This window comes from Haliotis rubra, unplaced genomic scaffold, assembly GCF_003918875.1.
Source record: "Haliotis rubra isolate DU_JTF1 unplaced genomic scaffold, ASM391887v1 Scf1886, whole genome shotgun sequence".
Classification (NCBI taxonomy): domain Eukaryota; kingdom Metazoa; phylum Mollusca; class Gastropoda; order Lepetellida; family Haliotidae; genus Haliotis; species Haliotis rubra.
Window position 1 is genome coordinate 55,130 of NW_025765876.1, and position 26,644 is coordinate 81,773.

Here is a 26,644-nt window from a genome sequence, read left to right on the forward strand (position 1 = left end):
CCATATAAAACACCTTGTCCACACACACATGGCTCTCTCACACACGATCTTTTGTTGAGTGTCAGTTGGGGCCAAAATTACAAGGAGGTGGTAAAAAATTATCAAAAAGCTTCTATGAATTATGAATTTCTATCAATGGATGAAAAGCCAACAAGTTTTCACTGGGATTTAAAGCTCTAATTTGGACGAAAAAGTTGATTTTTTTACGCCGCTTTAAGCAATATTCCAGCAACATCACGGCGGGGGACACCAGAAATGGGCTTCACACATTGTACCCATGTGGGGAATCGAACCCGGGTCTTTGGCGTGACGTTTTCCGGCTGACACCCACAAGTATCAGTTGGTAACATCATGGGTACCAGAGCTTTGTATTGACAACTGTAACAACACCAGTTTCTAAAGTCATCACTTTGTACACAGATATGGTCCACCTTCGAGTCGCCTACAAATAATACAGTTCTAGATGACACGTAAATGTGAAACAAAGTTCCTCACTCCCTGAAGCCCAACCCCATCTCATGCACAATTTTAAAAAAGTAATTTTCTCTCATTCATGTGTTCATTTGTTCATAAACCAACTGATAGTAAACCAAAGTCTGTGTGGACTGACCATCACTGTCCGTGAAGTCTGGTACTGGAGCTCACCTTCACAATACCTGGTAAAACCAAAGGGCTAAACTCCACCACAGTGCACACAAACATCGTTCATCCTCCGTATCATACACACTGATCAAGGCGGCAGGACATAGCAAGTTGTAGCAAGTATCTTGTCATGCAGCGTTATCAAAGATCAACAGGTTCACCATACTTGCTTCAAACGCATACCACGGATCTACATATGATCAGTTTCTGGACATTAGGTCATGAAAGTTCCATGTCAGGTCATATCAACAAGCAGTTAGGTTTCTCTCAGTTGCAGATGAATAATAAGCTCATTACCAATAATGGTCTCAAAGTTTTGATAATGATTACTTGCTCGCCAAAACCAAAATGGCAAATTCCACTGCAATGGGATTAGTAACATTTTGCAGATTCTGACTTCCCTGAAAATCTGAAAAGAAGTCATCTGGTTCAACAATCCCCTGTATCTTGTAAAAAGAAATTTTTCTATCTGACAATGATTTCCCTTTTAATGACACGGAACAAATTGATGAACCCACTTCTCTTGGAATGATCCAACACCACAACACGTTCACACATAGAAAACTACTGCCTTTGACAAAGACGACTAGCGGACATTCAGTGACAAGAAACTTAAGCTCACAAGGCTCTGTATACCATGAGAACAAATACACATGATACACAGATAAAGATATTGCATCCAAACTTGTTGTGTCACAAGAAAGACTGTTGTCATAGCGATCGCTGTCCTACTCCACATCGTACTTGCTGTCGGGGAAGGTGTTTCCATTGTGGTATCTACTGGAGTAGGGGTCGTTGTTGATTGAGGCCATGGAGTACGATGAAGCGGGCTGGTTGACCACGCCGCCGTGGCCAGCACGTACGTCCACCTCCTCCACGAGGTCCCCATCCGTCATGTTGTACAGCAGCTTCTCCTTCATATTGCGAGATCGGTGTCCCTGGGCGCTGCGGGCCGCGCTGTTCAGGGAGATGGTTTCAGGGCTAAATGAAGTCCCGTAAAGTCGGATTCTGGAAGCAGAATGTCACAGGTCTCAGCACTATCCCAGCTATATGGCGGTGGTCTGTAAATAATCTGGTCCAGACAAACCAGCGATCAACAACATGTGCATCAATTTACCATCAGGGATACGATGACATGTGTCAACCAATCCCATTAGTCACCTATTACGATAAGCATGGGTTACTGAAGGCCAATTCTAACCAGGACCTTCACGGGACAGATGCGTGTATAAGATTCAGAGAACGAAGGCACAACCTGCAGAGAGCCCAGAGCCACATTTATCATTCCACACGTTTCAAATCCACTGAAGTGGGGCCAAAATATCAGACCAAAACTGACACCAGTGTACCATTCTTCAACAACAGTTACATGATACAAATACTTAACGAGGACAATGGGATTCAACATTATGGGATTCAAGTGTTGCACACACCTCTGTACTATAAACACCGTGATGATTATCACAGCTGACAAGACGTCCACGGTCACCCACAGGATTAGGTAGCTGGACGGTACCTGCAACAAACAAACCAATCTGTTGACTCTTCTGTTTTACAATTTAACCAGTGGAAACAAAATCCTGTACAATGAGTACTGACAGGACCATATTTCATTCTGTGACAAAACCATCAATATTTGATTCTGATGATGAGAATAAGCAATGATGAACTTGTTGTTTTAATAAGTGGGTGGTGCCTGGATGTCTTGATGGGTGTGTGGATGGATGTCTTGGTGGGTGTGTGGATGGGTGCCTTTGTGGGTGTCTTGGTGGGTGTTCTGATGGGTGCCTTTGTGGGTGTGTGGATGGATGTCTTGGTGGGTGTGTGGATGGATGTCTTGGTGGGTGTTCTGATGGGTGCCTTTGTGGGTGTGTGGATGGGTGTCTTGGTGAGTGTTCTGATGGGTGCCTTTGTGGGTGTGTGGATGGATGTCTTGGTGGGTGTTCTGATGGGTGCCTTTGTGGGTGTGTGGATGGGTGTCTTGGTGGGTGTTCTGATGGGTGCCTTTGTGGGTGTGTGGATGGATGTCTTGGTGGGTGTTCTGATGGGTGCCTTTGTGGGTGTGTGGATGGGTGTCTTGGTGGGTGTTCTGATGGGTGCCTTTGTGGGTGTGCTGATGGATGTCTTGGAGAGTGTTCTGATGGGTGCCTTTGTGGGTGTGTGGATGGATGTCTTGGTGGGTGTTCTGATGGGTGCCTTTGTGGGTGTGTTGATGGATGTCTTGGTGGGTGTTCTGATGGGTGCTTTGTGGGTGTGTGGATGGATGTCTTGGTGGGTGTGTGGATGGGTGTCTTGTTGTGTGTGTGGATGGATGTCTTGGTGGGTGTGTGGATGGATGTCTTGGTGAGTGTTCTGATGGGTGCCTTTGTGGGTGTGTTGATGGATGTCTTGGTGGGTGTTCTGATGGGTGCTTTTGTGGGTGTGTGGATGGATGTCTTGGTGGGTGTGTGGATGGGTGTCTTGTTGTGTGTGTGGATGGATGTCTTGGTGGGTGTGGATGGATGTCTTGATGGGTGTGTGGATGGATGTCTTGGTGGGTGTTCTGATGGGTGCCTTTGTGTGTGTGTTGATGGATGTCTTGGTGGGTGTGCTGATGGGTACCTTTGTGGGTGTGTGGATGGATGTCTTAGTGAGTGTTCTGATGAGTACCTTTGTGGGTCTGTGGATGGATGTCTTAGTGAGTGTTCTGATGGGTACCTTTGTGGGTGTGTGGATGGATGTCTTAGTGAGTGTTCTGATGGGTACCTTTGTGGGTCTGTGGATGGATGTCTTAGTGAGTGTTCTGATGAGTACCTTTGTGGGTCTGTGGATGGATGTCTTAGTGAGTGTTCTGATGGGTACCTTTGTGGGTGTGTTGATGGATGTCTTGGTGGGTGTGCTGATGGGTACCTTTGTGGGTCTGTGGATGGATGTCTTAGTGAGTGTTCTGATGAGTACCTTTGTGGGTCTGTGGATGGATGTCTTGGTGGGTGTTCTGATGAGTACCTTTGTGGGTGTGTTGATGGATGTCTTGGTGGGTGTGCTGATGGGTACCTTTGTTGGTGTGTGGATGGATGTCTTGGTGGGTGTTCTGATGAGTACCTTTGTGGGTGTGTTGATGGATGTCTTGGTGGGTGTGCTGATGGGTACCTTTGTGGGTGTGTGGATGGATGTCTTAGTGAGTGTTCTGATGAGTACCTTTGTGGGTCTGTGGATGGATGTCTTAGTGAGTGTTCTGATGGGTACCTTTGTGGGTCTGTGGATGGATGTCTTAGTGAGTGTTCTGATGGGTACCTTTGTGGGTGTGTGGATGGATGTCTTAGTGAGTGTTCTGATGAGTACCTTTGTGGGTCTGTGGATGGATGTCTTAGTGAGTGTTCTGATGGGTACCTTTGTGGGTCTGTGGATGGATGTCTTAGTGAGTGTTCTGATGGGTACCTTTGTGGGTGTGTTGATGGATGTCTTGGTGAGTGTTCTGATGGGTACCTTTGTGGGTGTGTGGATGGATGTCTTAGTGAATGTTCTGATGGGTACCTTTGTGGGTCTGTGGATGGATGTCTTGGTGAGTGTTCTGATGAGTACCTTTGTGGGTCTGTGGATGGATGTCTTAGTGAGTGTTCTGATGGGTACCTTTGTGGGTGTGTTGATGGATGTCTTGGTGGGTGTTCTGATGGGTACCTTTGTGGGTGTGTTGATGGATGTCTTGGTGAGTGTTCTGATGGGTACCTTTGTGGGTGTGTGGATGGATGTCTTAGTGAATGTTCTGATGGGTACCTTTGTGGGTCTGTGGATGGATGTCTTGGTGAGTGTTCTGATGAGTACCTTTGTGGGTCTGTGGATGGATGTCTTAGTGAGTGTTCTGATGGGTACCTTTGTGGGTCTGTGGATGGATGTCTTAGTGAGTGTTCTGATGAGTACCTTTGTGGGTCTGTGGATGGATGTCTTAGTGAGTGTTCTGATGGGTACCTCTGTGGGGGTGTGGATTGATGTCTTGGTGAGTGTTCTGATGGGTACCTTTGTGGGTGTGTGGATGGATGTCTTAGTGAGTGTTCTGATGGGTACCTTTGTGGGTGTGTTGATGGATGTCTTGGTGAGTGTTCTGATGAGTGCCTTTGTGGGTGTGTGGATGGGTGTCTTGGTGGGTGTGCTGATGGATGCATGTTTTTTAAGTGTTGGTTTTGGTCATGTGTGGATAAGTGGTAGTGTGTGTGAGTATGAGAGCTAAAGTGCAGCTTACCAGGTGCCAGATTGGTGCCTGGACGTTTTTCAGTTTGTGGCAGCTGTCGGATGTGACGGACGAGATGCCCATGCACCAACACAGGGAGTACATCCACTCGGAGTTGACGGTCCACATGTTGATGCTGATGTTGGAGACCTGGTACTCTCTGGAACACAAACAGTTGCAGCTACAGCTGGGTACATCTCGGGACGAGTCATGGACTGAGTGGACTAGTTTTACACCACTTTTAGCAATATTCCAGGAATATCACAAGAGGGGACACGAGAAATGGGCTTTAAACATTGTACCCATGTGGGGAATTGAACTGGGTCTTTGGCGTGATGAGCAAACACTTTAACCACCATGTTACTCCACTTCCCCGACATTGTTTTGAAGACAACTTTCTGCGTCATGTTTTCTTGATGTGGCTAAACCATCAGTGGCCTACTTTAAGGAAGAAATAAGAGAGAAATATACACAGCAAAACATCTCTAGATAACCATTACGTGGACTGAAAGCAAGATTCAATGAAAGGCTAACAGGAGTTATGTCCCTTACATAAACAAAATATCATTAGTGAGTTTAGTTTTACGCCCGCACTCAGCAATATTCCAGCGATATGGCGGCGGTCAGTAGATAATCGAGTCTGGACCAGACAATCCAGTCATCAACAGCATTAGCATCGATCTGCGCAATTGGGAACCGATGACGTGTCAGTGAGCCTGATCACCCGATCCCCGTTAGTCGCTTCTTACAACAAGCATAGTCACCTATTGTGGCAAGCATGGGTTGCTGAAGACCTATTCTACTCCAGATCTTCACGGGTCCAAAATATTATTAGAACATTCATCAGGCTTGATGTTATTTGAGATGATATTTGTATATTTTTCTAAAGGAATCAATAAAACATATTCTACAATTCTGATATTGTGATACTGATTGATGAGGGCCTAGCTGGTCCATTGTCATACTGTCTAACCGTTGCTACACAACTAATCAAACTGGTTCAGTCGAAGTCTTCATTCCAAGAGTGGGGGCGGTGGGATAACCCAATGGTCATATCGTTTATTCTTCACACCAAAGACCCAGTTCGATGATACAATGTTTGAAGCCCACTACTGGTGTCCCCCGCCGTAATATTGCTGGAATATTGCTAAAGGGCGGTATAAACCCATACACACTCACTCACTCACTCTGCATGTGATATCAAACTGTAACTGTATTTTGTCCTCAGATAATCCTAATGAACGTCACTCACTCTATCTGGCTGTCGGTCAGCTCTGTGTACTGGACGTTGACCATGGACATGTTGTCCTTCTTGAGATCGTCGACAGGGATGTAGCGATCTCCAATGAAGGTGACACCGGTGGGACGGCTGTTCTGGAACTGCAGCCACAACACCTGCAGCAAGGGGGCAACTGTAACTCACACAACTGTAACTCACACAGCTGTAGCTAACACAACCCTAACTCGCACAACTGTAGCTCACACACTGTAACTCAGACAACTGTAGCTCACACACTGTAACTCACACACTGTAACTCACACCTTCAGACATCTCAGATAATGTGAAGTCTGACTTGAAATCTGGTGACTTGTACCTAGGGTATCTGTGATGTCTTGTGTGTGTACCTAGGATATCTGTGATGTCTTGTGTGTGTACCTAGGATATCTGTGATGTCTTGTGTGTGTACCTAGGATATCTGTGATGTCTTGTGTGTGTACCTAAGATATCTGAGATGTCTTGTGCGTGTACCTAAGATATCTGAGATGTCTTGTGCGTGTACCTAGGTTATCTGTGATGTCTTGTGTGTGTACCTAGGATATCTGTGATGTCTTGTGTGTGTACCTAGGATATCTGAGATGTCTTGTGTGTGTACCTAAGATATCTGTGATGTCTTGTGTGTGTACCTAGGATATCTGTGATGTCTTGTGTGTGTACCTAGGTTATCTGTGATGTCTTGTGTGTGTACCTAAGATATCTGTGATGTCTTGTGTGTGTACCTAAGATATCTGAGATGTCTGTGTGTGTATTACCTAAGATGATCCTAGGATGTCTTGTGTGTGTACCTAGGTTATCTGTGATGTCTTGTGAGTGTACCTAAGATATCTGAGATGTCTTGTGTGTGTACCTAGGTTATCTGTGATGTCTTGTGTGTGTACCTAGGTTATCTGTCATGTCTTGTGTGTGTACCTAAGATATCTGTGATGTCTTGCGTGTGTACCTAAGATATCTGTGATGTCTTGTGTGTGTACCTAAGATATCTGTGATGCCTTGTGTGTGTACCTAGGTTATCTGTGATGTCTTGTGTGTGTACCTAAGATATCTGTGATGTCTTGTGTGTGTACCTAGGTTATCTGTGATGTCTTGTGTGTGTATTGTCACCCGTATAATTTATCTGTAAATTAAATAAACCTAAAGTGGTTATCTTTAAAAACGGCGGAGTTCTTTCGAGGGGCGAAAAATGGTATTTGATGCTAATGTTATTGAATGTGTCTCATCTTATAGATATTTAGGTGTGGTATTTTCTAGGAATCTAACTTGGAATAAGCAGTTTATTAGTTCATCGTTGCAATCTTGAAAAGCATTATTTGTCAAAGCTTAGACCATTACCATATAATGATTTCTTTAAGGTTTTTGATAGTGAAGTGATGTCAATTTTCTTGAATGGTTCTGAAATATGGGGACTAGACTTTAATTTTGAATGTAAGATGAGCAGTGTTATTGAAGGAGTTCATGTTCAAGCGTGTAAATATTTTCTTGGTGTGAAAACGTCAACTTCAACGATGTTGTTTGTGGCAAGTGTGGGAGATACCCGGTATATATCTTTGCCTATAAGTGTTGTATAAAATATTGGTATAAACTGCTATCCATGACAAACTCACGCTTGCCCAAGAAATGTTATAACATGTTAATATTAGATATGAGTCATGGTAAATGTAATTGGGCTTCAAAACTGAGAAATATGTAATTTTCTGACTAAAATTGATATTTTATACTTATCCTGATTCATGCTAATTAAACTTGTCTCCATCCTCTTGCGAATGATAGTGGAACACTTGAAATCCCTTGAAGTTCCCTTCTTAAAAAGCGGACTTAAATTCACTCACCCATGAATAGTCTCCCTTTCCTCCCTTTTGGCACCCTTTTTGGTCACATGACCAGCCATGTTTTGTTACTCTCTCCGTATGTATGCCCGACACCCGGATTTACAGGGAAATCCAGAGTGCCATAAGAGGGGAGGTAGGTAGCTAACCTCATGAGTCAGGATAAGTATAAAATATCAATTTTAGTCTGAAAATTACATATTTCTCCTTATCCTGACTCATGCTAATTATGCTCGCAGAATCTGTCAGAAATGGTGGTGGGTCAGGCCACGTTCTGGATTCACTGGCTGTTGATTTACGTCTTATGACAGCACTGGTGAAGATTCTGTTCTTTCAACTTCTCTCTGATGAGTCTGGGGGGTACCACAACTTGTCAGATTTCTTCCGAAACTTCTCCTGACATTTTCTCCTACAAGTACAGGGTCTATCAGTCATGCTAGTCTGTCCTAGACATGTGCGTGGACTTATAGCCATTGCTCTCCAGAGCGTTGGTTTTCACAAGTCACGTGATAAAAAGGGGTGATATTTACTCAGCGCCTTTGTGGAACCATTAGTTTTTGTGCTACAACAAGTGACCCAAACTGGTGAATGCCTGAGACGTCTTCAGTGGCAAACACCGTGTTCGATCTCCAAAAGCAGCCCTACAGAGCAAGTGTTGAGGCCAGGGCTCTGCCTTCATGTGGGTTGGAGGCTCGTGGAGGCTCAAGTCCTGCTGCTTTATAGGCCCTTAGTATAATGGCTCTCATCCAGATCGGTACTGTTGTCCAACTTCCGTTGGCGTTTCAGTGGATAAGGGGATGAATAGATGCTTGAATTTTCGTCTCTTTGTTAATATTTCTCTGTAAGTAGACTTTAAAAGCTCTGACTGGGCATAACGATAGATCCTGCGTATCCTGTGGCCCAAGGACTGTAGATAGTGGAACTGTCTGTCAGGCTGACTGGGCGGTTGTTTCTTGGCGATAAAATCCCATCTCAGGCCAAGATGTACGATGTCACGATGTCTTGATTCAAATCGTGTTTGTTCAAAGTCCAGAGCATGTATTTCCGACATCCATGCAACTGTTGCTAGGGCGATCAGGAACAGCGTTCTCTGAGTTAGTAGTTCAAAGGATGTCCGTCCTAGAGGCATCACTGGTCAGATGTTGTAGAAATATGTTGAGATCCAAGGCAGGAGCCTTAAATTTCTTTTGTTGGTCTTCCACCTTGAACGAGCATAGTAGTGCCAGAATCTCAGGTACTTTGGTCAGCTTGATACCCGTTTTCATGGTAATAACTGTACTGAGGGCAGCCAAGTAAGTTGAGAGTGCATACTTTTCAAATCTCTCCCACTTGTCGCTTTTGCATTGCAAGGGCGAAGTTGATCTCGGGCGTAGAGCTAGTGTAACTGCTTTCGCTACTCTGGTGGAGTACCCTCTGGTCTTCAGGCAAGCTTTAATACGCTCCACTGCTGTAACTGGAACAGTGTTGGGTTCCCGTGAGCTTGCTTGGTGTGTGGATGGACGAGTAGGTTCGACCACTCTGGTAGTTTCAGGGTTGAACTTCCGAGTTCTTGTATGAGGAGGAGAAACCATACCCTCGCTGGCCAATAGGACATGGCCAAAATCAGTTGCAACATAGTCCTCTGCTTGATTTTCTGTAGTACTTGTGGTTGCAGTGCAGGAGGTGGAAACGTGTAAACGTTTAGTCCTTCCCATGAGATGCTTAGAGCATCTGTTGCCCATGCCTGAGGATCTGGAATCGTTGAGACGAATGTTGGTAGCTGTTTGTTGAACTTTGTTGCAAACAGGTCTATTTTTTTTAGGGATCCTATAGTCTGTATGATGAACTGGAATGCTTCTCGATGCAGCATCCATTCTGTCGGAGCGTCTGCTATGACATTCTTTGCTCCCGGAAAGTGACATGCCTTCCTGTAGATGTTCAGGTTGTTGACTATGCTGAACAGGAGAAAGATAAGTTGTAGCAGACTTGTTGATCTTGTTGACCCTTGTTTGTTAATGTAAAACGCCACTGTGGAGTTGTCTGTGTGTACCATGAGTCGTGCGCTCTTGAGTGCGCTGGACCAGTGTTGAAAGGCGTTGATTATTGCTTTCATCTCAAACAGATTGATGTGTGACTTCTGATCCTGACTCGACTACTTTCCTGCTGCCACTTCGTTGTTGAAGTGCGCACCCCATCCTTGTAGGGAGGCATCCACGTAAAGATGAGTATTGCAAACCGGCTCTGTCAAAAAGGTTCCTCCGCAAACATTTGACTTCCAAGTCCACCATAGGAGATATGGTTTCAAGCTGTCTGGTAGTATTAACGGATCTAGGCTGTCTAAGTGGGCGTTCACAAATACTTGTAGTGGGTGCAACTGTAGTCTCCCTCTGTGAGTCATGTCTTGAGCTGAGGTGAGCAGACCTAGCATGCTTTGCCAAGCACGAAAAGTGTCAGTGGAGAGAGCATTGCTTGAGATATCATCTGTTGTATCTTGACCCATCGATCCTCTGGAACGACTATGCAATTCACTGGTGTGATGAGTCTAATTCCTAGAAATTGCACATCTTTTTTCGGCTCCAGTTCCGACTTGAGGAGATTTACAAGCCATCCTAGTTGAGTGAGCAGCCTGATAGTGAAGTCTCTTTGCAGTCTGAGTTGACTGGGATCTTGATGAGCTTGAATCCCATCGTCCAGGTAGAAAGCAATGCGTAGACCTCGACGACGTAGATATGTGACGATGGGCTTGGTCACTCGAGTAAACAACCAGGGGTCCAACAATATTTCAAATGGTAGGACCTTTCACTGGAAGTTATGTCTGTGGAGAAGGAATCTTAGGTATTTCCTTGAGTCTGGATGTATCGGGATGTTGAGGTACGCATCTTGTAGATCTATGCTGGCGCGGTCGTCTGCTGGACGAACGAGATGTCGGAGCTGAGGAAGATGTATCATCTTGAATTCTGCTGGTCTGCGTAGATACTCCCGGTTGAACTTCCTCATGTTGTAGATGAGCCGAAATTTCTCCTAGTAATTCTTCTTCGGTACGAGGAAAATTGGGGAGTAGAACCCGGGCGTGAGGAGATCTTGATCTATCTCTTCTACTCACTCATTGTTGAGTAGGGTCTTGATAGCGTCATCCAGTTTCTCTATCTGGTCGGGTTGCTTGTGAACGGAAGGGTGGCTTCCAACTGTATCTTGTACCCTCTGCGCAGTATCTGGGACTCATAGTCGTCTTGTAAGATTCCCCAATTTTCCCAGTACTGTTGAAGATGTCCACCCACTGCCTTCAGCGCTTGATTCCTTTTGCACCCCTAGGTGCTCGGCCTCTTCCGGGGTTACCTCTAGGAGCTCTGGTTGAGCGACGAAGGAGCCTCTTCCTCCTTTCATGCTGGAATACTTCTGTTCTCTGGGTCTCTGGACTCCTGCAAACTTGGATTTGTTGGAGTAGGGTTGGGATGTCTGACGAATAAAATTAGCCAAGATGTTGATGGATTTAATAATCATAACCTCCCTTGTGTCGTGAGAGACTTCTCTGGCGACTTCTTCAACTCCTCCACCAAAGATGTAAGATGCTGACCATGGGGCTCTGTATAAGGACTTGGTGAAGCGTTCACTCCAAGTGCATCCTGACAATAACCCTTGTCTTCTTAGGAGAGTCAAGCCCGCTGATGTGGATGCTAAGTGCTCCGACATAAACTGATGGTCCCTTTTCTGCATTAGTAGAGCGGAGTATATCATCCGGTCTTCTTCGGTCGAGGAATTCTTGAACTTCGAGATCTGTGTTTCATTGATAGCCCTCGATCTGGCTAATCTGAAGTAGGTACGTCTGGTGGTTGTATCCAGCTGCGCTAACTTCTTATCCTCGATCTTGACGGGAGTCAGTGATAATCTTGTAGTCATCATCAATGTCTGGAGCCTTCTGAAAGGGTTCAATCCTATGTAGAGGGAATTTCCTGGCGTTGAACGTCGAAAATATACAAGGATATGTGCCGTATAGGGACCCAGGTGCTCTCACAACCGTCCTCAAGGGCAAAGAAGGAGAGTGACAAACATGGCTGGTCATGTGACCAAAAGGGCGCCAAAAGGGAGGAAAGGGAGACTACTTGTGGGTGAGTGAGTTTACGTCCGCTTTTTTAGAAGGGCACTTCAAGGGATTTCAAGTGTCCACTATCATTCGCAAGAGGGAGACAAGCATAATTAGCATGAGTCAGGATAAGGAAAAATGTGTTATTTAAAATGGGATTTGGCTTTGTTTGGGATAACCAGTGTATTGATAATATTCAGTCATTTTTATCAGAATTTATGGATAGAGCTAGGTCATAGTAAATGTATTTATCAGCAAGTTTGGCATACATCTTTGTCACAAGGTTCTAAAACATATAATTATTCTATGTACAAGTTAAACTTATATCCAGAGCATTATATTAAGCATATAACTATTCGGAAATTTCGTGTCGCTTTAGCTAAGTTTAGATGTAGCTCTCACCAACTGGAAACTGAGATGGGTAGATATTCAAATGTCCCAAGAAATAAACGATTTTGAGAACAATGTCGAAGATGAGTACCACTTCTTGTTAGTATGCCAGGCTTATGTCGATTTACGTGAACAGTTTATTCCTAGGAAATACTACATATTTCAAACATTACCTAAATTTAATCTTTTAATGTCAAGTGAGAACAGTGATCTTATAAGAAAGTTGGCTATGTATGTTGAGAATTCTATGTAATGAAGAAAAAATCATCTACATCTACATCTACAAAAATGTTAATGTAGGCAATATGCATTGTGGCTGCTGTACAACTGCTGTGTCATGGGCCGATGGCCGACGTCTCTTGCTGAATAAAACACTATTGAGTTGACTGCAGTGTCAGAGGGTGTTTGGGGTGACCGCAGTGTCAGAGGGTGTTTGGGGTGACTGCAGTGTCAGGGGATGTTTGGGGTGACTGCAGTGTCAGAGGGTGTTTAGGGTGACTGCAGTGTCAGGGGACGTTTGGGGTGACTGCAGTGTCAGAGGGTGTTTGGGGTGACCGCAGTGTCAGAGGGTGTTTAGGGTGACTGCAGTGTAAGGGGATGTTTGGGGTGACTGCAGTGTCAGAGGGTGTTTGGGGTGACCGCAGTGTCAGAGGGTGTTTGGGGTGACTGCAGTGTCAGGGGTGTTTGGGGTGACTGCAGTGTCAGAGGGTGTTTGGGGTGACTGCAGTGTCAGGGGGTGTTTGGGGTGACTGCAGTGTCAGAGGGTGTTTAGGTTGACTGCAGTTTCAGAGGGTGTTTGGGGTGACCGCAGTGTCAGAGAGTGTTTGGGGTGACTGCAGTGTCAGAGAGTGTTTGGGGTGACTGCAGTGTCAGAGGGTGTTTGGGGTGACAGCAGTGTCAGAGGGTGTTTAGGTTGACTGCAGTGTCAGAGGGCGTTTGGGGTGACCGCAGTGTCAGAGGGTGTTTGGGGTGACTGCAGTGTCAGAGGGTGTTTGGGGTGACTGCAGTTTCAGAGGGTGTTTGGGGTGACTGCAGTGTCAGGGTGTTTGGGGTGACAGCAGTGTCAGAGGGTGTTTGGGGTGGCTGCAGTGTCAGAAGGTGTTTGGGGTGACAGCAGTGTCAGAGGGTGTTTGGGGTGACTGCAGTGTCAGGGTGTGTTTGGGGTGACTGCAGTGTCAGACGGTGTTTGGGGTGAGTGCAGTGTCAGAGGGCGTTTTAGGTGACTGTAGTGTCAGGGGGTGTTTGGGGTGACTGCAGTGTCAGGAGGTGTTTGGGGTGACTGCAGTGTCAGGGGGTGTTTGGGGTGACTGCAGTGTCAGACGGTGTTTGGGGTGACTGCAGTGTCAGAGGGTGTTTGGGGTGACTGCAGTGTCAGGGTGTGTTTGGGGTGACTGCAGTGTCAGACGGTGTTTGGGGTGAGTGCAGTGTCAGAGGGTGTTTGAGGTGACTGTAGTGTCAGAGGGTGTTTGGGGTGACTGCAGTGTCAGAGGGTGTTTGGGTGACTGCAGTGTCAGAGGGTGTTTGGGCTGACTGCAGTGTCAAACTGACTGACTGACTGAGTTTGGTTTAACGCCGCTTTTAGCAATATTCCAGCAACATCACGGCGGGGGACACCAGAAATGGGCTTCACACATTGTACCCATGTGGGGATTTGAACCCGGGTCTTCGGCGTGACGAGCCAACGCTTTAACCATTAGGCTACCCCACCGCCCCCAGTGTCAGAGGGTGTTTGGGGTGACTGCAGTGTCAGAGGGTTTTGGGGTGACTGCAGTGTCAGAGGGTGTTTGGGGTGACTGCAGTGTCAGAGGGTTTTTGGGGTGACTGCAGTGTCAGAGGGTGTTTTGGGTGACTGCAGTGTCGGGGGGTGTTTGGGGTGACTGCAGTGTCAGAGGGTGTTTGGGGTGACTGTAGTGTCAGAGGGTGTTTGGGTGACTGCAGTGTCAGAGGGTGTTTGGGGTGACTGCAGTGTCAGAGGGTGTTTGGGGTGACTGCTGTGTCAGAGGGTGTTTGGGGTGACTGCAGTGTCAGATGGTGTTTGGGGTGACTGCAGTGTCAGAGGGTGTTTGGGGTGACTGCAGTGTCAGAGGGTGTTTGGGGTGACTGCAGTGTCAGAGGGTGTTTGGGGTGACTGCAGTGTCAGAGGGTGTTTGGTGTGCTGGAGTTGTCTGGTGGTGTGTTTGGTGTCATGGTGCTCCTGTGTGTTGGGGAAGTTGTCAAAGAGGTGGGGATGACTGGTATGCCATATTTTTTCAGTCACAGTTTCAAAACATAGCTCTTATGAACAGAATCACACGTGTCTCTCACTCACTCACCCACACACCGCCATCCTTACGTTTTGTAACGGGTATCCCGCCTGAGTGAGGGCATGTATGGTGTAGTTGACACTCAGGTTGTAACAGGGATGCGAATGTGGCGGGGCCAGCAGGTCGAACATCAACACACTGTCACTGTAGTTCCTGCCCAATCGTGCAAGCTCTTCCAGTGTAGGCAATGTCTGATTGGCTACATGCCTCCGCTGAACATCGGTCAAATCCCCGGATGTCCAGAAAGGGTCATTCTGAAGAAAGGTAAAAATTGTTGTCAGTGCTTAATTCACATGCTCAACAGTTTCCATGCACAGAATGAAACCTCAGTTGACTTAACCTCGTTAATCTGTAAACCTGCCTTTGTTGACGATAAATACCTAAACATTTGTTGGCTTGGTGGTGTTCATTTTGACGAGGTTGCTGGAGACTGTCAAGTGTCATAATCTGAATGATTTTACTGGATAACAGTGTCCACAGAGTGTCAGTATGTTATACATAAGCATGAACTTGCTGGAGACAGGCTTGACTTTAAGGTGTCTCTGTATTTAACAAAACAGTTCCGTAATGGCCAATTATCAACTAATTAATCTGACAATTTTCAAACGTTTTGTCAACACTTAATGAATCTCGATATTTCACCATGTACATAATCTTCTTAATCGCCGAACTGTTTATCCAGAGAAGTGGTGGCATGGACTCTGTCCATATTTGCAATCTTTACATAAATTACAAGAAGGGAGGTAATGCAGTTGAGTTGGTCGACTTGATATATAACGTTGCACACAGCAATATTCCAGCTATGTGGCGGAAGTCTGTAAATAATTGTGTCTGGATCAGACAGTCCAGTGATCAACAGAATGAGCATTGATTGACACAATTGGGAGGTGATGACATGTGTCAACCAAGTCAGCGAGTCTGACGACCAGATCCCAATAGTCGTCTTTTACGACAAGCATGGGTTGCTGAAGACCAATTCTAACCCAGATCTTCACCGATATTTTCAGTTGAGTAACCACACCTCACAGCAAAGTCACACAGTGAAAGGTGACTTGTTTGAGTGGCATTTTAGAAGTTGAGACGTACAAAATGGAACAAGTGTTTATGGATAACAACTTCTTTATTTCGTGAGTGCGACGTTTCGATACAGATTCTTGTACTGTTGTCAAGCAAGAGTGTCACTCTTGCTTGACAACGGTACAAGAATCTGTATCGAAACGTGGCACTCACGAAATAAAGAAGTTGTTATCCAGTGAAAGGTGGCTTTCAGTGTTCAGCAAATACTCACTTGTAAAAACCACGAGCCAGCATCCAGCCTTTTCAGATCTGACATGTTGAAAGACGACGGATCATCATTTACCCGGTCAGGGAAAACTTCTTTAATATTTGTTGTCCTCTCCAAACTCTTGTCATGGAGGATGAAGGGCACACAGTCCAAACTGAAACAGACAGAAGACATCAGTGTTTGTGTGTTTGTTTGTTGGTCAACACAAGTTTCAGCAATATTCCAGTGTTAGTGCAGTGGTCTGAGTCTCATCAAATCTGTACCAGATCCAGAGATCGATATTGTGAGCAGCTACACATCAGAGTATAATGACACTGAGTTTGATTGTTTGGGCGTCTCTTCCAAGCAGCATGGATTTGGCCAATTCTAACAATGAATCTCTACTTGCGGTAACTGTAAGGCAGAGTCTACACCCAGCACAACCAATCTTCATACACAGGTAGAACTGATGACACTTCCAGCTTCTAATACAGATCTGCTTTAGTCTACAAGATGCAGCAACACAACACAAAGTACAGCTTGTTCAGCTTGACCTGATCAAGTGAATACTAATGAATTGCGCGACCGTGTCACAACTGGTTGGGTCAATTATTGTGAAGGGGTGCACCATTGTCAGTTGTTTGTCAACATGTCCGAATAGGCGAGACAGGTGGACCTTTGTCCTAACTTTCTTCAAAAAAGAAGCTACAGATGGTTTGATGTTTCCGATTCGGGCTGTAACGAATCCATGTATGAATGCAACATTAATAACATTCTCTGCTACCCTATTTAATGAAGTTAACTCGACCGGCCGTTTGTGCCATTTGACATCCCGGGTCATGCATATGTAGAGTAGCTCAGGTCAAGCTGAACAAGCTGTAGCATCTCCACAATGAACGACAAAGTCATATTTTGAAGAAGAATCCAGCCCTGTACATCACATGGCCTGAGCAAAACCTGGGACTCCCCATTCACACATGCCTAGCATCAGCAACTGACATTGTGAGGGACGATTCAAGCAAACAGTCTCTTCTTAAAGACATAGTGAGGAACAGTTTCCAGATGGAGAAAACCAGATGGAGAATGTTACACTCACCTGAGCTGCACGTCACTCTCCACACCGTACACACCATCCTGGTAGGCAAAGTCATATGCCATCAGTGTATTCTCAGGTAAAATCTACAAACAGGAAAGGTATGTATCTTAGAAACCTTGCTGCAGCTGCATGCCACTCTCCACGCCGTATACGCTATCCTGGTAGGCAAAGTCATATGCCATCAGTGTATTCTCGGGTAAAATCTACAACAGGAAAGGTATGTATCTAAGAAACCTTGCTGCAGCTGCACGCCACTCTCCACGCCGTATACGCCATCCTGGTAGGCAAAGTCATATGCCATCAGTGTATTCTCGGGTAAAATCTACAAACAGGAAAGGTATGTATCTTAGAAACTTTGCTGCAGGTGTGATACACAACACGCCGTACACACCATCCTGGTAGGCAAAGTCATATGCCATCAGGGTATTCTCGGGTAAAATCTACAAACAGGAAAGGTATGTATCTTAGAAACCTTGCTGCAGCTGCGTTACTCAACACGCCATGGTGTAGAGTGATTACACTGTTATCACAGACCTGTTGCATGTTGGACTGACTGACTGACTGACTGAGTTTAGTTTTACGCCGCTTTTAGCAATATTCCAGCAATGTCACGGCGGGGGACACCAGAAATGGGCTTAACACATTGTGCCCATGTGGGGAATCGAACCCGGGTCTTCGGCGTGACGAGTCAACACTTTAACCACTGGGCTACCCCACCGCCCCTAGCATGTTGAAAGTTGTTGAGATGCTGTTTCCTCCAGTTTGAACCATTACTCCACTTAACTGAAACCTCCATAAAGTGGGGCCTGGGTTTTACATGGTGCAGATGTGCAGGTTTATTGTATCAAATACTTAACCTCTAAAAATTAATACGCATCAGATTATGGTGGGCTAGGGGGATTGCCACTATGAGATTGGGTGTTACAATGTTAAGGCCAACATATGGTGTACAATAAGAGCGATGTTATGATGTTATGTCCAACTTAGAGGGCATTATAAGAGTGATGTCATTATATTATGTCCAACTTAGAGGGCATTAAAAGAGTGATGTCATTATGTTATGTCCAACTTAGAGGTGATGTTATGATGTTATGTCCAACTTAGAGAGCATTATAAGAGTGATGTTATGATGTTATGGCCAACTTAGAGGGCATTATAAGAGTCAATGTCATTATGTCATGTCATGATCCAACTTAGAGGGGCATTATAAGGTGATGTTATGATGTTATGTCCAACTTAGAGGGCATTATAAGAGTGATGTTATGATGTTATGGCCAACTTAGAGGGCATTATAAGAGTGATGTTATTATGTTATGTCCAACTTAGAGGTGATGTTATGATGTTATGTCCAACTTAGAGGGCATTATAAGAGTGATGTCGTGATGTTATGTCCAACTTAGAGGGCATTATAAGAGTGATGTCATGATGTTATGTCCAACTTAGAGGGCATTATAAGAGTGATGTCATGATGTTATGTCAACAGAGGGCATTATAAGAGTGATGTCATGATGTTATGTCCAAGGGCATTATAAGAGTGATGTTATGATGTTATGTCCAACTTAGAGGGCATTATAAGAGTGATGATGTTATGTAGGTGCATTATGTTATGTTATGATGTTATGTCCAACTTAGAGGGCATTATAAGAGTGATGTCATGATGTTATGTCCAACTTAGAGGGCATTATCCAAAGAGGGCATTATAAGTGATGTCATGATGTTATGTCCAACTTAGGGCATTATAAGAGTGATGTTATGATGTTATGTCCAACTTAGAGGGCATTATAAGAGTGATGTTATGATGTTATGTCCAACTTAGAGGGCATTATAAGAGTGATGTCATGATGTTATGTCCAACTTAGAGGGCATTATAAGAGTGATGTTATGATGTTATGTCCAACTTAGAGGGCATTATAAGAGTGATGTCATGATGTTATGTCCAACTTAGAGGGCATTATAAGAGTGATGTCATGATGTTATGTCCAACTTAGAGGGCATTATAAGAGTGATGTCATGATGTTATGTCCAACTTAGAGGGCATTATAAGAGTGATGTTATGATGTTATGTCCAACTTAGATGGGCATTATAAGAGTGATGTCATGATGTTATGTCCAACTTAGAGGGCATTATAAGAGTGATGTTATGATGTTATGTCCAACTTAGAGGGCATTATAAGAGTGATGTTATGATGTTATGTCCAACTTAGAGGGCATTATAAGAGTGATGTTATGATGTTATGTCCAACTTAGAGGGCATTATAAGAGTGATGTTATGATGTTATGTCCAACTTAGAGGGCATTATAAGAGTGATGTTATGATGTTATGTCCAACTTAGAGAGCATTATAAGAGTGATGTTATGATGTTATGTCCAACTTAGGGGCATTATAAGAGTGATGTTATGATGTTATGTCCAACTTAGAGGGCATTATAAGAGTGATGTTATGATGTTATGTCCAACTTAGAGGGCATTATAAAAGTGATGTTATGATGTTATGTCCAACTTAGAGGGCATTATAAGAGTGTTATGTATAAGATGATGTTATGTCCAACTTAGAGGGCATTATAAGAGTGATGTCATGATGTTATGTCCAACTTAGAGGGCATTATAAGAGTGATGTCATGATGTTATGTCCAACTTAGGGCATTATAAGAGTGATGTCATGATGTTATGTCCAACTTAGAGGGCATTATAAGAGTGATGTTATGATGTTATGTCCAACTTAGAGGGCATTATAAGAGTGATGTTATGATGTTATGTCCAACTTAGAGGGCATTATAAGAGTGATGTTATGATGTTATGTCCAACTTAGAGGGCATTATAAGAGTGATGTTATGATGTTATGTCCAGACTTAGAGGGCATTATAAGAGTGATGTCATGATGTTATGTCCAACTTAGAGGGCATTATAAGAGTGATGTTATGATGTTATGTCCAACTTAGAGGGCATTATAAGAGTGATGTTATGATGTTATGTCCAACTTAGAGGGCATTATAAGAGTGATGTCATGATGTTATGTCCAACTTAGAGGGCATTATAAGAGTGATGTCATGATGTTATGTCCAACTTAGAGGGCATTATAAGAGTGATGTCATGATGTTATGTCCAACTTAGAGGGCATTATAAGAGTGATGTTATGATGTTATGTCCAACTTAGAGGGCATTATAAGAGTGATGTCATGATGTTATGTCCAACTTAGAGGGCATTATAAGAGTGATGTCATGATGTTATGTCCAACTTAGAGGGCATTATAAGAGTGATGTCGTGATGTTATGTCCAACTTAGGGGGCATTATAAGAGTGATGTCATGATGTTATGTCCAACTTAGAGGGCATTATAAGAGTGATGTCATGATGTTATGTCCAACTTAGAGGGCATTATAAGAGTGATGTCGTGATGTTATGTCCAACTTAGAGGGCATTATAAGAGTGATGTCATGATGTTATGTCCAACTTAGAGGGCATTATAAGAGTGATGTTATGATGTTATGTCCAACTTAGAGGGCATTATAAGAGTGATGTTATGATGTTATGTCCAACTTAGAGGGCATTATAAGAGTGATGTCATGATGTTATGTCCAACATTATAAGAGGGCATTATAAGAGGTGATGTTGATGATGTTATGTCCAACTTAGAGGGCATTATAAGATGTGATGTCATGATGTTATGTCCAACTTAGAGGGCATTATAAGAGTGATGTCATGATGTTATGTCCAACTTAGAGGGCATTATAAGAGTGATGTCATGATGTTATGTCCAACTTAGAGGGCATTATAAGAGTGATGTCATGATGTTATGTCCCAACTTAGAGGGCATTATAAGAGTGATGTCATGATGTTATGTCAACTTAGAACATTATAGAGTGGCATTATAGAGCATTATAAGTGATGTTATGATGTTATTATGTCCAACTTAGAGGGCATTATAAGAGTGATGTTATGATGTTATGTCCAACTTAGAGGGCATTATAAGAGTGATGTCATGATGTATATGTCCAACTTAGTCCAAGGGCATTATAAGAGTGATGTCATGATGTTATGTCCAACTTAGAGGGCATTATAAGAGTGATGTCATGATGTTATGTCCAACTTAGAGGGCATTATAAGAGTGATGTCATGATGTTATGTCCAACTTAGAGGGCATTATAAGAGTGATGTCATGATGTTATGTCCAACTTAGAGGGCATTATAAGAGTGATGTCATGATGTTATGTCCAACTTAGAGGGCATTATAAGAGTGATGTTATGATGTTATGTCCAACTTAGAGGGCATTATAAGAGTGATGTTATGATGTTATGTCCAACTTAGAGGGCATTATAAGAGTGATGTCATGATGTTATGTCCAACTTAGAGAGCATTATAAGAGTGATGTCATGATGTTATGTCCAACTTAGAGGGCATTATAAGAGTGATGTCATGATGTTATGTCCAACTTAGAGGTGATGTTATGATGTTATGTCCAACTTAGAGGGCATTATAAGAGTGATGTCATGATGTTATGTCCAACTTAGAGGGCATTATAAGGTGAAGTGATGTTATGATGTTATGTCCAACTTAGAGGGCATTATAAGAGTGATGTCATGATGTTATGTCCAACTTAGAGGGCATTATAAGAGTGATGTCATGATGTTATGTCCAACTTAGAGGGCATTATAAGAGTGATGTCATGATGTTATGTCCAACTTAGAGGGCATTATAAGAGTGAATGATGTGATGTTATGATGTTATGTCCAACTTAGAGGGCATTATAAGAGTGATGTCATGATGTTATGTCAACAGAGGGCATTATAAGAGTGATGTTATGATGTTATGTCCAACTTAGGGGCATTATAAGAGTGATGTTATGATGTTATGTCCAACTTAGAGGGCATTATAAGAGTGATGTCATGATGTTATGTCCAACTTAGAGGGCATTATAAGAGTGATGTCATGATGTTATGGCCAACTTAGAGGGCATTATAAGAGTGATGTCATGATGTTATGTCCAACTTAGAGGGCATTATAAGAGTGATGTTATGATGTTATGTCCAACTTAGAGGGCATTATAAGAGTGATGTCGTGATGTTATGTCCAACTTAGAGGGCATTATAAGAGTGATGTTATGATGTTATGTCCAACTTAGAGGGCATTATAAGAGTGGTGTTGTGATGTTATGGCCAGCATATGGGAGTGTATCGATTATAAGAGAAGCTCTGTATTTGCACTACTAACCTCTGATGCTCCTCGGTGGGCCAGTATCAGGGGTTTGCTAGGCAAGTCATCGGCGTGAGCGACACACGGAGAGTTGATGAAGTAAGGTGATATGTACAGTCCTATCATCACAGCAACATACATGGTCAGCCACAACAGCTTCAACGCTGAAACAGAGAGGCACTCAGTAAAGTGATCGCTTTTAGCAATATTCCAGCAATATCACAGCTGGGGACACCAGAAATGGGCTTCACACATTGTGCCCATGTGGGGATTCGAACCAGGGTCTCGGCTTGATGAGCCAATGGTTTTAACCACCACCCTACCGCCCCCACTCAGTAAAGGGAGAAGGAGGAAATGTGTCAACATCAGTTCAGTGACTGACATTATGAGTCGTGACCTACGATCAATGCAACAAACCAGGGTTTTCTTGGCACAAATTTGTCCAGAGAATCAAAATGTTTAAGAATAGACACAGAAATGATATGCTGCATCCCGAGGGACGTACAATGATATGCTGCATCGAGGGACGTACAATGATACGCTGCATCGAGGGAGGCATACAATGATATGCTGCATCGAGGGATGTACAATGATATGCTGCATCGAGGGATACAACAATGATATGCTGCATCGAGGGACGTACAATGATATGCTGCATCCCGAGGGACGTACAATGATATGCTGCATCCCGAGGGACGTACAATGATATGCTGCATCCCGAGGGACGTACAATGATATGCTGCATCCCGAGGGACGTACAATGATATGCTGCATCCCGAGGGATGTACAATGATATGCTGCATCCCGAGGGACGTACAATGATATGCTGCATCCCGAGGGACGCATACAATGATATGCTGCATCCGAGGACGTACAATGATATGCTGCATAACGAGGGCTGCGAGGGACGTACAATGATATGCTGCATCCCGAGGGATGTACAATGATACGCTGCATCCCGAGGGATGTACAATGATATTCACTGCACCAAATTCTTGACAACAAAATTAAAGGTCCTGTTATCAAAGTAATTATACATTCCTACAAACGAGCACACTACACCCCTTAGTTTCAAGGACACTCATATTTCCTGTAAGGACCCTTGAAAATAGTATACAGAGGTTAAGTTAAAACCTGCATAACCCCAGTCATAGTCTGTCATACAGACCCTGAAACAAATATATCCAAGAAAGCCCATGCAAATCTAGAATATGTGGCAATCCTTGGCTCCTTTTCATTTTATTTGAAGATTATTTTTATGAACAGTATTTTTCTGCAAAATATGTTCATTTCAGAGACTGATAGTCCATCCCAGTCATCAAGCCTGACCTTACAATGATTGCTGGGCAACTCCAGCCTGGAATCATCCAATACGGTTCAGACATGTAGGTGTGTAACAGTTGTACATATTTTGTGTTTAAGTGTAGCAGCCTGAAAAATGCAATCCTGGGTCAGTGACAACTTATTCTTTTCTAATTTGAGTTAAGTGACTCTTCCGTACTAACATGATTTAAACTCATGAGCAGGTATCACATTCAAGTCACGAACTGAGGCCAAAACCTCTCACAACATCCTATGTAGATCTGAAACCTGATGACATTTGCATGTCAATATATGTCAATGACAATTAGCTGTGTGTGAAGGAGCAATAACTCTCACGTTAAGGGCACCATCAGACCCCCAGACCTGACTTAGCAATCAACATCTGTGGGGTTACACTCAAGTCACATAACACGGAGTGGGCGTGGCACATTGAGAGCACATGTAGGCAGAAAGTGACCCATGGCTTGTGTTGAGACCTTTAAAGCATGGAAGTCAAGGGTCCTTGTAGGAGATGTTGAAGATACAGACTAAAGGGTGTCTTGGATTCAGGAACAATAGGAAATGCCCCCTTATATTGAACACTGCAGTATTAAGGAAGGATAACAATATATGGGTGAACAACCTCGAGAGCGATGTTTCGGTGTAGGTTCTAACACTGTGTGAGGACAGAGAAACATATACACGTTTGAGATGTTTGTACAATAATGTAGAACACTATAGTGTTTATTTCTCCCTAAGACTAGTCACAAGGACTAATGAAGTATTCTTAATAGTTGCCCGACATTGTAGGAAGTACTGTTGATTGAAACAAAACTGTTTACAATGTGTACATATTCCATCAGTTTTATTTAGTTCTAATTTGTAGCAAAACTGAGCATTCAGAACTGGTTCAGTATAACCCTCAGATGCTGTGTCAATTGATTACTAGTCATACAGTCCCTGAACCATATTGATTTCCCTTCTGCCCAGCCCTTGACTTCAGTCAAAGTCATTGTGAAATATACAGTCGGACATTGTGGCCACTTCCACTGGACCGTCTGCGAATCTGCCTGATTTGTCAGTGGGTCAGACGTTATTTGTGAACACTGCCTCAGGTTCATTTCCCACAGGCTCCTTTTTGATAAAAAGGGAGTTATTGCTTCTATCAAATTGTATATATTCAGAGGTGAAGTGTTAGTTGCATGGACCACCATCATCACACTTTTTCTTCCTGCTCTGCACAATTTAGTAGTCCAGTATGAATTTCAAAGGTTGTTCATGTGCGAAAATGAATAAAAACCCAGCTTATTTGAATAATTGTTCCATCAAATATTTTTTTAATAGTTTCAGGGTGTTAACAATTCCTGTGAAAGTGAGATGCCGAGCCTCCACAACGAGTTGAATCAGTTGTCTCATTACGTGGCTAACAGTGAACATAATGAGACACATCTGTGAAATGAGCACCGCTTGCCCTCCTCTCATCACACTCACAGGTCAGAGGGCACACAGCTAATGAGGCCATTAATAGCCTGTAAAGGGAGATAACCCTTGTTAAAGACAACCTCACATGTGATAACTGTGAAACATTAAACAACAGCAGAGACGCCCTGAACCTTTGATCCATTTAAAAAAAAAAGAAAACAACAGATGGTATACAGTCAACTCTCGTTAATCCGACACTTGTATATATAATGATTTTTGTCATCGTTGCTTCAGCAAACAATCTGATGGGGTTACACAGAACGTATTAATGTCGAGTGGGTGTGGCACATGAAGAGCACATGTAGGCAGAAAGTGACCAATGACTTGTGTCAGTAAATAAGACTGTCAAGCAATAGAAAGTATACACTTGAAACTTGGATTTGATCATTCAATTACAAACATTATCAAAACAGTTGCGAAACACTGTAAACTACAGGTCCAAAACTCAACTATACCACATTAATCTAATACACTGTCAGCTTCCATCACTGTTCGCCATCACTCAACATGGTTGCATACTTCCTTGAACAGTTTGTGGGCCTCAAAAGATAGAATGTAGCAATAGCATTGATATATTGCAACGTTTCACAACACTTCATCACAAACCTTCATGTATTTCAATGTAAGTAAAGTGTGTTGGTCCGCTTGTTTGTTGCTTAACGCCGCACTCAGCAATATTCCAGCTATATGGCGACGGTCTGTAAATAATTAAGTCTGGACCAGATAATCCAGTGATAAACAGCATGTGCATGGATCTGCACATTGGGAAACGATGACATGTGTCAACCACGTCAGCGAGATTGACCACCCATTCTTGTTAGTTGCATCATTTGAACTTAATTAGTTCACATCTAAATCTCAGAAAACAAATGTTAGTCGTGTATGGTTTTATTCTGTTACTTGGGCATGAAGTCACTCAGTCCTTACAGACCTCTTGTGGTAGCACAGTGGGACTTGATTACTTGGTATAAGACACTCAACCCTTACAGACCTCTTGTGGTAGCACAGTGGGACTTGATTACTTGGTATAAGACACTCAACCCTTACAGACCTCTTGTGGTAGCACAGTGGGACTTGATTACTTGGGCATGAAGACACTCAACCCTTACAGACTTCTTGTGGTAGCACAGTGGGACTTGATTACATGGTATAAGACACTCAAGCCTTACAGACCTCTTGTGGTAGCACAGTGGGACTTGATTACATGGTATAAGACACTCAACCCTTACAGACCTCTTGTGGTAGCACAGTGGGACTTGATTACTTGGTACAAGACACCTAACCCTTACAGTACAGGACCTCCTAAATGAATAATAGTAATATAATAATAAGTATATTTATAATGCACCAAATCCAGACACAAAGTGTCTGCTCATAGCGCTACATAAGAGATTCTGACATCACGAGGTTAAGAGACTAATCTGACTATCATCTTTCTGAACCATGAGTTTGCTTTTGAGTGGTGTTCTAAGCAGTGTCAACAGAAGTGCCTTACCCCAATGTGAGAGTTTAAACCACTGAAGGGAGATAATCCATGTCATGAGAGTCATCAGCACAACTGCTCCTATCTGGAGGAAGGGACCCGTAATCTGCAACACAGAACAGAGG

The 26,644-nt window shown here is 43.5% G+C and overlaps 1 protein-coding gene across 1 annotated transcript; it reads right to left on the reverse strand.

Annotated features, from left to right (window-relative positions):
- On the reverse strand, positions 1–26,644 carry LOC124274174 (glycerophosphodiester phosphodiesterase domain-containing protein 5-like). Its single transcript, XM_046709485.1, has 9 exons — positions 26,532–26,644; positions 22,271–22,416; positions 17,062–17,144; positions 15,990–16,140; positions 14,731–14,955; positions 6,099–6,241; positions 4,859–5,006; positions 2,076–2,158; positions 1–1,650 (listed from the first exon to the last, which is right to left on the reverse strand). Exons 1-9 carry the CDS (start codon positions 26,584–26,586, stop codon positions 1,371–1,373), a joined length of 1,314 nt encoding a protein of 437 aa, XP_046565441.1. The 5' UTR covers positions 26,587–26,644; the 3' UTR covers positions 1–1,370.